This window comes from Poecilia formosa, unplaced genomic scaffold, assembly GCF_000485575.1.
Source record: "Poecilia formosa unplaced genomic scaffold, Poecilia_formosa-5.1.2 Scaffold431, whole genome shotgun sequence".
Classification (NCBI taxonomy): domain Eukaryota; kingdom Metazoa; phylum Chordata; class Actinopteri; order Cyprinodontiformes; family Poeciliidae; genus Poecilia; species Poecilia formosa.
Window position 1 is genome coordinate 8,059 of NW_006800370.1, and position 11,201 is coordinate 19,259.

At 36.4% G+C, this 11,201-nt stretch overlaps 1 protein-coding gene across 1 annotated transcript; it reads right to left on the bottom strand.

The window, feature by feature from the left end:
• Nucleotides 1–1,107: 1,107 nt before the first annotated feature.
• On the bottom strand, nucleotides 1,108–4,949 carry LOC103155493 (neuroligin-4, X-linked-like). Its single transcript, XM_016663621.1, has 2 exons — nucleotides 3,959–4,949; nucleotides 1,108–1,857 (listed from the first exon to the last, which is right to left on the bottom strand). Exons 1-2 carry the CDS (start codon nucleotides 3,968–3,970, stop codon nucleotides 1,450–1,452), a joined length of 420 nt encoding a protein of 139 aa, XP_016519107.1. The 5' UTR covers nucleotides 3,971–4,949; the 3' UTR covers nucleotides 1,108–1,449.
• Nucleotides 4,950–11,201: the final 6,252 nt, after the last annotated feature.

The following is an 11,201-nucleotide window of genomic DNA, read 5'->3' on the forward strand; positions in this document are numbered from 1 at the left end:
GAAGAAGTTTCATAGATTCAATTACTTTTTAAGGATCTTATACAAGAAAAAATGCCTCATTGAGTTTTTTAGACATTACGTAAAATTCTGGGCCACTTTAATCATCACCATCTGTCTGTCTTTCAAAAACCTCATTATGAGTTGGGGTTCAGAAAAGAAAATCATGTCAGAACAATCAGGGTCAACGGGATAAAGGGTCAAAGGGTTAATGGTTTTTTTTCTTTTTTTTTTTTTTTGGCTGGTGCTTAATCATCAAACCAATATTGCATTATCTACACAGTACTAGCTCATTGATCAATGTTGAAAGAAAAAAATGGCAGGATGATGTGAAAATATTCTATAGTTCAGCTGCTGAACAAGTATCTATATGGTCACATAGGTAAAAAAAAAAAACATCTCTAAAATGATTCTGCATAGCAAATGTAGCTTTTATATCAACGTACTGTGTAAATACTACAGCAGGTGAGATGGAAAGACAACCAGCCTTGCTTTAGGACATCTATACAATAATATATTAATATCTGAAATGAAAGCAATAATGTGGTTAAATAAGTCATGTTTTAATGCAAGTAGCAGGTAAATGCTATAAATCATAATATATCTGTATCTTTCCATTCTATTTACAAGAGTTTGACACATCGCTGGTTAGAGTGACTCTTCAGGGAGTCTGGCAACGCTTCAGAGGCCCGTTCTTCTTCTGAATCTAACCTCTGTCTCTTGGCATACTTTCCATGTTGTTTTTTTATATCTCTATCCTCTTTCCTGGCTGTCAAATCTCACTCAACAAAATCTTTATCTCCCTTACAATCATTTTTTTTTCCTTCTATTGATATAGTTTTTTTAATCCCTCTCTTGTAAATCTTTTTTTACAACCATCCCTTGCTTTTTTCTTTTCTTTTCTTTCCATCTTAGCTTAGTTGGATCCTTGGCAGATAGGGCCTTTGATCTATTTTAATGGAAAAAAAAAATGCTACATTCACATTTTAACAGGTTGTTCAAGTTGACATCAGCAGTCTGTGTGTGGTACTTCTCCACTCGTTTCTACATCTGCATCTGATATCCTCGCTCCCAGGACAGTCACTCAGGTGTGGTAGTAGAGAGCCAGAACTGACCTGCGCATTCTTTATCTTCCTCCTCAGGTGTAGAAAAAGCTGATTTAAAATCCAGAGCAGGTCTTGACATATTGGGTTGCACAGAGTTGTGTCTCTGGGGAACCCAGTTTAACTGCAGTTACCCAACATGCAACACACAGACACGTGCACACACACGTCTGCTTTCTCATTCTGAAAGAAGTCTCTCTGTGGTTCAATCTGTAACAATCCTGCAGGGTAATTATTAGAGGTATTTCAGTCTGTTTTATGCATGTGTGTGAATATGCGTGTGTATGTGTGTGTGCGTGTGTTGGATTGTGAGCTGTAGATCTGTGTGTTTGTCAGTGTCTGGCTGCGGTTATACGCGTGTGGTGGAGTGTGTGTGCGTGGAGATGTGTGTGTGGGGCAAGTGTGTATTACTATACGGGCTATGGTGTGTGTATCCCTGGTGAGGGTGGCCCATCCTCATCCCAGCCACCGATCCTGGTGTCATTGGGGTCATTGGTGTTGCAGGAGTAACAGGGTGTGAGCCCGGGGTCACTGGCAGCGAGCCCGGGGTCAGGGAGGTCATGAGGGGAACGTCATCTGGAGAGCGGCGCAAGGTCAGGGTATAATCAGGTGGACAGGTGAGCCGCACAGTGTCCAGCGTGCTGTAAATGTCCTGGGTGTCCAAACCGTCCAGGGCATCAAGCGTGTCCAAAGTGTGATGGTGGTGGGCGTTGTTCCGCTCGTCCGCTGACGCTACATCACACTCGAGCTGCTTCACCTGAAACATGAATGGCAGGAAAGTAAGCACAATGAAGATAAAGAAAAAAATGAATGAATTTTAGAGATTTGTTTTTACAACATTTTCAGTAATAAATGCAGAGTCAGTCAGCGTACGGTGCCAACTGATGGAAATAATTTTAGGCTTCTGACGACAGAACAATGGTTCAACTTCAATGAACCTTAAAAATAAAAATCATTTGCTCAAGTTTGATATTAATGCTATTTTTTATTATTTATATTTATTAATCAGAAAATGAAGGGGCGCATTAGTAAAAATATAATGAGAGAACGCTGCTACGTATCATCTTGGCAAACCAGATTATGATTATTTAACCATTTCATTTTTTTATCCAAACACCAAAACACTAAAAGGGATCAAATTAAATATGTATCTTTTTCCAATTCAAAGTAGATTGCTGAAATGGTAAATATGATAATCAGATATTTATCTTGATTCGTATCTGCTAAGTCACCTTAATGATTTTGCTGGAAATGTATTAATTTTCAAATTCAAATAAATATTAGCCTAGCAAATCTTTATTTATAAGATAACTTATAAATTAACTGGCACTACAAAAGAATTGACAGGAATGAGTATTAGTCATAAATTTATGAAAAATAATTTTGTTTTTAGAGGCTCGTTTTAATGCTTGTTCTTCCTCTTACATAATTTTAAAGACATTTGAAGCTCACAATTAGCTGCCATTGAGATTTATTCATCTCTAAAAATATCAATAGTGAGGACATCACATTATTAGTTCATATTAGCTCCTATGTTATGGTGCGTTCACAAATTGAAAACAATAATTGGATTTTTGTATCTACTGAGCACTAAGCCAGCCAGTAAAGAGGAAAAAAACTATTCTTATTTCATTAGCAGTTTTGCAATTGGTCCATCCATTCAAGCGACATTAGATGTCCTTCGGTCACTTCATATAAGCTCTGCTATTAATCAAATGAACAAACACACACTGTATCTTAATATCACTGGTTTACAGACTATAAAACTTAAAAAGTTATTCCAGCAGATGCCTAAATTGCATCTGAAAGCTGCAAATTAGCATATCAGTCCTCAACTCAAACATGGATCACAATGCTGTGTGTAAAAAAGGGTTTTTATGTTTTTTTTTCTTACATAATATATAAAAAAAACACTTTTTAAATAACAGAACAGACTGTCTAAGCAGCTGTGATGCTGAGCAATACAGTTGAATTGCAAATTATTAGAAATTGTCTGGCATAAAAAGTATGTAAAATGCGTCACTCAACCAAAACACAGCAAATACAGTTGAAACATTCAGTGAATGAATTGGAGGCAATTTTCCGCAATTCAAGCCATTGTACATCCACACACGTGCACCCATCCGAACGCTCTCGCTCATTTTCATACTGATAATATCCTCTGATGACAGGCTGTGAGTCAGAAGAGAGATCTGCCTGCAGCTGTGCTTCCGGCAGGCCAAGAGTTTAGTAAATCTTTCCTCACAGCCTCAACCGACTTAATGTCAGCGCTTGACTAGTTCTGTATAACTTTTGTTGCTATTAAAGTGCCGTCAAACTCATTAATTCACACACAAAGAGTTGAGTTATTTATTTAGCACAAATAAATAACTTTATGCTGTCAGGGCAGATGTTTAGTACTTTTAGCGAAACACTGGGTCAAAAAATGTGACCCAGGTTGTTGGATTGGACAAAGGACTAGAATTATGTTACTTTTAGCTAACAGCTGTTTAATTTTTGCTTTTTCTTCAAGATATTATGTCCACTTTATTCTCATTGTCATTATTTTTTACATTGATCACAAAACCGAAGTTAAACTTTTTCTTTTAATAGAGTTTTAACAGAGTTTAATAAAGTTTTAATCGACTTTATGTGGTTGATTTTTTTACTGGTTGGATAATTTATAAATGTAATCCACTTATTTAAGCAGACTTTAACTAAACCCACACCTCAACATTAGTTATTTGTTGCTCTAACAATTTTTGTGGAAAACCTAACACAGGAATCTATATCAAACTCATAACACAGCCGGTTAAATTAGATCAGCTTTGAGAAGGCGCACATGGGCCTATTCTAGAAATGGACAGAAGATTACTCACCTGTAATGACATCAGCCCCTCCCCCTGCAGGTGGGCCGCAACATCTGCAGGAGTTATGTCTCTTCTAGGGGGAGGCAGCGGACGTGGTCTTCTATGCTCAAGACGTCTTTTGTCTTTCTTATAAAGCAGAGCCGCGAATGCAAGAATATTGAGAAACAGCAGCGATGCTCCGACTGCTATCGTAACTGAGAGTTCAGTCGAGTAGTCCTCATTTGGGATCCGAACTCCACTTTCCCCTCCGTCCTGGCCCAAAGCGGACTCCGGAGGCTGTGGCGTTCCCCCTTGCGAACTTGGATGACGTGTGCTTATAGGAGGCCAACCTTTGGATAGACGCTTGGTGTAGGAATAAGGCGTATCGTCTTGTGGAGAGGGACTGTGCGTGAAGGAGGAAACAGACTGCAAGAGTTCATTAACATGATGCAAGTGAGGAACGAGCTGGAGCCAGAAGGAGATCTTGGTGGCGCGGTAGTGGTCTCTGACACGCGGCTTGAGGCCGATGTGGAGGTACAGTTGCTCTTTGGGGGTGTATTTAGACCAAGCAACTTCTTCAAAGCGATTGGGCTTTGTGTGGATGAACTTGGTGTCTTGAGGAACTGGCTGGTTTGGATCCCTGAAAGAAGGAAAAATACTGACAGGTAAATCATTGTGAGAACATTCAAAGTGAGCTTTTTCAGTTTTAAGAATTAAAATGTCTCATTTTAAATTTGCTGAATTATTTCTTGAATTAAGGGCTAGTATGCTATCTGGTGTGTCAGAAGCTTCCAACCTTAACTTTCCTTAATTGTCTTCCCTTTGAAAATGACTTTGTCATAAATTTTGCCATAAAGTAATAATAACAACTTTAGGGCAGCATTGATTACTATAACTTAAGTAATATTTAATGATGATCATTCTGGCGTTGAGAAACTTTTTCTTTTATTTTCTCAAGTTTTTCCTAAGTCAGCAGCAAGCTAGGAGCCGATCAGCATTTTCTGATCTTATAATTCTTTCTAGTGAAATGTTCTCCAATATTGATTTTATTTTGTTAAAAAAAACATACTTCTGGAGAATATTAAAGGCATCCCATGTTCTTCTTTGTATGTACAACTGTTTACTCAGTGAAAAGGTAAAAGTTAATGCTTCGGACAAAATAACTGATTTTAGTTTTTATAATCAGATGAACCGATTATAAATATTTATAGGTTATCATACTTTTAACCAATGATCACTTGAAAGTAGCTAGTATTCACTAAAATAAGTAGAAACTTAACTGGGACATCTATTTGGTCCTTAAGGATTCGATGGACTCAGATAACTTTTTGAACGCATAAATATACGTTAGATAAAATGATGCAATAAAGATCAAATAGAATTATTCTAATGCATCATGTTCAATCTCGTGTGGTTCAGATGTTTTTTTTTTCTTTGAAAATGTACTATTTATATTTGTATTTATTCTTTTGAAGTTCTTAAATCTAGGGGAGTCCAAAAAAGCTTCTGAGCTTCTTCTTAGCTGGGCCAAATTCCTCTGAGGGAACTGTTTCTCTCAAAGCTGGCCAACAATTTCACACTGACATCCATCCAATCAATATCAAGGTGACATGGAACAAACTACTGGCAAGTAAATTCTCAAAGGATACATTTTGTTTTTGGTGTGGGATTTTTTTCTTTTCCACATAAATCACTCCAAGGTGATTTATGTGTAGATGCGTAGATCACTGACTTTTTCTGGTTATGTAATAGTTGGACACGCTACAGCACAAACACATAAGACTGAGAGAGCAAGAGTAAACAAAGATATGCATTCAGGTATTTATAGTAAGAAAAATATTCATTTAGTAATAAAAAATTTATTGTTATGAGAGATATTATTATTTACAATAATAAAAAAAAGAAAGGGGGAAAAAAGTCCATCTTCCTGAGACATGAACACAGACTTCCTGCAACTTTTTTTTTTTTAGCAATTTGTCAAATTATAACTACAAACTTCAATGTATTTTATTGGGATTTTATGTGATAAACCAACACCAGTGTTGATTTGGGTGGCCTGAACACAAATGTGTGTCACTGTTTTCAGGATTTATTTGCAAACAATGTTGAAAACCATGTTTAACCCACCGCCCCCACACTTCACAATCATATACCACTTTGTGTTGACTTTGTGTTGATCTTTGACATAAAATCCCAGTAAAATAAAACGAGCTGTTAGTTTTTCACGAATGTGAAAATATCAAGTAACATTAATATTTTCGTCTGACAACATATTTGCATCAATCAGCATACAGTATTTGCATTAGCAGTCATACTGTTACAAAACCTAAACCAATTTTGAAATTAAACTGTCATTTGCTGATTTTGCTGTATGAGCAGAGCAGAAATGCTGCCATAGTGGGAAGCCCGACTAACACCCAAGCAAGTGCACAAGCCGAGGATTGATACGCCCACGCAGCTCACAAAATATACATCTGGGAGCGTCGCCTCGCCGCTTAAATTGAGCTGTCGCAGAGTTCCATCATCGTCTGTGGCGCTCTCAGCAGAGTGGAATCTCTTTTTCAGAGAAAGTAGTTCCCCATTGATAATTGAAGGGTGGACTGAACTCTTCACATCCCTCCTTTGGTGATTTTTGCTCTGCGGCTTGCTATGGTGGTAATGATAATTCAAGCTGTGCTGGAAACTGCAAATCTAATGTGATGTCACTGCTTTAGTGCATCCACATTAGAGATACGTTTCTGTTTTTCTTTCTCACACGTCAGAGTTAAATCTCTAAAAGCACTTTTCCTATTCTTTATGTTGTCAGCGAGCGAGACTGTTTGTTTAGATTAGCAGTTACACTGACGATGACTCTATAAATCTGAAAAGATTCCAGTGGAGGGAGCCTCAATTCAATTAATTAATAGTAATTTCTCACTTCTGAGGGTTTATCCTCAGCTATTATATTTGTCTTTTAGGGTGATAGAGTAAACAAAAGTCTTACCTGTGCCTGCAAAGGTAATCACACCCTTTCAACGTGTTCACATAATGAACATAACATTCAATGTAAAATGTTAGGGTTTCATGTGGTAGANCAACTGAAAATATTTCTAAAAAAGCATATTTTTTGTTCATAACCTTCTCAGTTAAATCTGTCAAAAATACATTTGGAATAAGGAAATATTTGAAAGTGCATAAAATATTCACATCTAACACACTTTTCTTATAGACCCATAACACAAAATGAGTCTATTTAGAGGTTGAAATTTAAACTTTCAATATTAGAAACTCCTCTTAAACTCCATTGGTCAATTGAGGGGTTTTTTTCCCCTCTCTCTACTACAAGTCAGAGCAAATATATCACTTTCTATGAACATAAAATGTTCATTTATTGAGGGAGGAGTGAAATCCAAGACAACCTGCTTTTATGTCAAGAAAGGACCACCCGACTCACCCACCCACCAACAATACCATTTGCCTCATGGACCACAATTTAGCTCTGATTGATCAATCTCAGTAGCAAAGCTCAGGCTTGTTAACTTGATAACCAGCCTGACAACATGGAGTAAATAAAAATCTCAAAAAGTAACACATTATTAAAACGAATTAAACAACATATGGGGGGAAAAAAGGCAAAGCCCTTGACATCTATTAGTCTGGAAAGGCTTAAAAAGTCACTTGGAACAACAACAAACCACCGTGAGGTCTGTTATCTACAAATGGAGAAAACACATAAGAAACATCTAAACAGACAAACTAACAAAAGTGCTTCTGTTTCTAATTGACCTTTGACTTGCCTGCTGCGGAGGTAATAGTTGCCAAGATATACAAAGCAAGAGTGTGTTCAGTTCTGAACCATTCCTAACAGGCCTTGACATTAAGCAAAGGAACACCTGGTCATGGATTCAACTCATGCATTCTGACATGCTGCCTTCCACAAATCAAATTAAGTGGAGTTAATAGGATTAGAGGAGGGACACAATGTAGGAGACATCAATCTGGTCTGGAAGTCAGCCATGAGTTTAGTTTGTTGACATCTAACAAGGTCTGCTTGGCCAGCTGACAGTTGGTGATGGTTCATTATGATTTACATTTGTGTCTACTAATTGCCTCTGTAGTAGTGACTTCAGTCAGACGCAGTTCAATCCTATCCAATCTCAGGTAGAGCTTTACATTATTTTTGACTTTAATCATCATCACATTTTCAGTGTCTGCACAGTATTGCAAAGAAGTGCAATATGAGTCTATTTAAATATATGTGAAGAGCTGTGCTTTCAAGCTAGTTTGCTCCACATATTTGACCAACATTCATTCTGATCATCTTTCTACAATGCTTACAGTAATAAAGAAAACAGTGAAGCACCTGTACTAATGGATTCAGCGCCTCCTAGTTAAGTGTTTACACCTGTTTGCAGCGTTCCACTATTTGTTGAACCATTGCCGTGCATTTGCACCTGTCAGCCACAGTAGTGAACTGTGTTGAAGCAGCATGCTGATGCTGACCTGCAGGGACTTTATTTGGAAATAAATATCTGTCTAAGAAACACAAATAGGACAGACTGCTGTGCCCTAGATATCATTAATTAGCAAGTGTAAAGCCTATGGACAGCAGGTGTTATGTCAATGCACAGTTAAGCTAATACATGAGCTATGCTTATATGCGTAGTATTGATTTTCTTAACTTTAAAGAAGTATCAGACTGTGATATTTCCTCAGTGGGGCGTCCTTAGAAATGTAAAGCTAAATGTAAACATTAGTGGGTATTTGATATAAATAGTTGTGTAATAAACATACCACAGTCAGTTCATAGCATCAAAAGATCAAAAATCTCAAGGTGGGGAGAATCTTTTCACTGGTACAAATATGATGGCTATGTTTGAAATGGAATAAATATTTAAATATTTTTATGCAGAATGTGGGATTAAACTAAATAAATATTCTGCTTTTAGATTTGCTGATGACATCAATGAATTTATGTGACATCAATGAATTTATGTTTATGGAAAGAATAAATACGTTTTCAGACTTATTCTGAATTCTATTTTGTTGGACAGAATAGTTTTGTTTTTCTTTTAATTTTTGATTAAAGGATGTCCATTTTTGTGGACTTAGATGTGAATTTCATGTTGGCATAGGCCACAGTTATATTACCAACCTCAATGTTCATCCACAAACAACACATGACCATAAGCTTCTTGTTACATTGCCCATATGTTATTGATCTGCTACTTGCATTATACTCTGAAGATTTTCTAATTGCTATAAATAAAAGAACCATCAACGTTACATAAAGAAAATGCCCACAGCAAATTAATTTTAAAGTAAGCAATATCTAATTTAAACAGTGCCATACATATTAAAACAGGGACAGTAAAAATGTAAAATGCACAAAAAAATTGTAAAATACTGATATTTTTATTTTTCAAAAATGCAGCAGAAATGTTTTAGGCTCGTCACACGCCATCCGTCTGCTGAGACGGCAAACCCATAAGAAGAAACAAATATTCATCCAAACATCCTTTAAATATTGTTTTTGTATCGTTTTGAAAAAGTTTTTTGTTCGCCACAAAGTTTTCAGCAATTTTAAATTTTTCACATATTCGGTTAACAAGTGACTAAAAAAAACTCTGAGGAAAACTGATGAAGTTACTTAGGATGAGCAGAGATTATATAGGTCTCAATGTGACAAAGCTGCTTGTGGTCACACATGTTAAGGCTGGGAAGGAGAAGGGATGGAAGGACCAGACTAAAGTTGGATGAAGGAAAAGGGCTGGGAAACAAATGCAGAATAATACATAAATGCTGCAAATCTTTTGCTCGGGCACTTGGTTGAGTTACTGGATTTGAAGTCATTACGGGTCCTATGATCATTTTGGTTAACTGGAGCACAGCAAAAGCCTTTTATGTGGTCTCCATGGGAGCTCTTTATGTTAAATACTTTACTTATGCATGGAAATTGTTTGTAATGGATTTGAGAAATGCTTGATCTCTATTGCTAATGACTAAGACCAGTAACAACCATAAAGCCCTCCTACACTCACAGTGAAGTCAACAACAAAAACCTCAGTATTGTCAATATGTCCACAAGATGATGGTCAGAATTTCAGAGATAGGTTTGTTTTAATCCAACATTTTTAATTAAAAAAAATGATCCTGTTTGAGGATATTAAGGCTTAGGAAGCAGCATGTTTGGAGCCTTGTTTTCCTACAGTGTTACGTTGCTCTCATTATAACCCAGAGCTACTTTATCTTCACCTCATTAATCAAAGCTTGCTCCAAACCAAGGTCGCGGAAAGTAAACCCAACTTCAAGCTGTAAAAAATTGATTTTAGAGAAGTTTTTTTAATCAGGGCCAGGATTTTTTGCCAGCACCAGGTAGTTTAATCAGGGGAACAACTTGGAAAAACAGCGGCTCTTCGTGAAGTGTAAATATCAAGGGCACGGTGCCTTTCAGAAGCATTTGTAAATTTTTATGTTAAAACCAAAAACTTTAAAATACTTTACTATAACATATCAACACAAAGTTGTTCAAAATTGCAAAATGGAAGACAATTTATGAATTAATTTTAATTTTTCTTTCAAAAAACAACTGCAGATCCACATTTACTCTGGCACCTTCAAGTAAAATCTAATGTGCAAACTTCACCTAAACCAAGAAATAGTGCAAAGACGGCATTGATCTGAGATGCAGCCAATGGCAATATGTAAGCTGATATGTAATATATAATTGCATCAAATCAGATCAATGCGTTAAAATGACCCAGTCAAAGTCCAGATGTAAATCCAATTGAGAATCTGTGGACTTAAAACCTAACAGTTAATGGTTCATCAAATTTGAGCTCTTTTTTAAAGAAATATGGATAAAACTAATTCTTTAAAACAACAGAAAGTTTCTATTTGTGCAAAGCTGACAATGACAAAAGATTTACAGCTGTAAATGCATCAAAAGTTGACAAATCTTCCACTTTCCAATGATGTACTACTCTGTAAAATAATTTTTAAAAAGTTTGTGGTTGTAACATGAAAAAAAGTGAAGAAGTTTCATAGATTCAATTACTTTTTAAGGATCTTATACAAGAAAAAATGCCTCATTGAGTTTTTTAGACATTACGTAAAATTCTGGGCCACTTTAATCATCACCATCTGTCTGTCTTTCAAAAACCTCATTATGAGTTGGGGTTCAGAAAAGAAAATCATGTCAGAACAATCAGGGTCAACGGGATAAAGGGTCAAAGGGTTAATGGTTTTTTTTCTTTTTTTTTTTTTTTGGCTGGTGCTTAATCATCAAACCAAT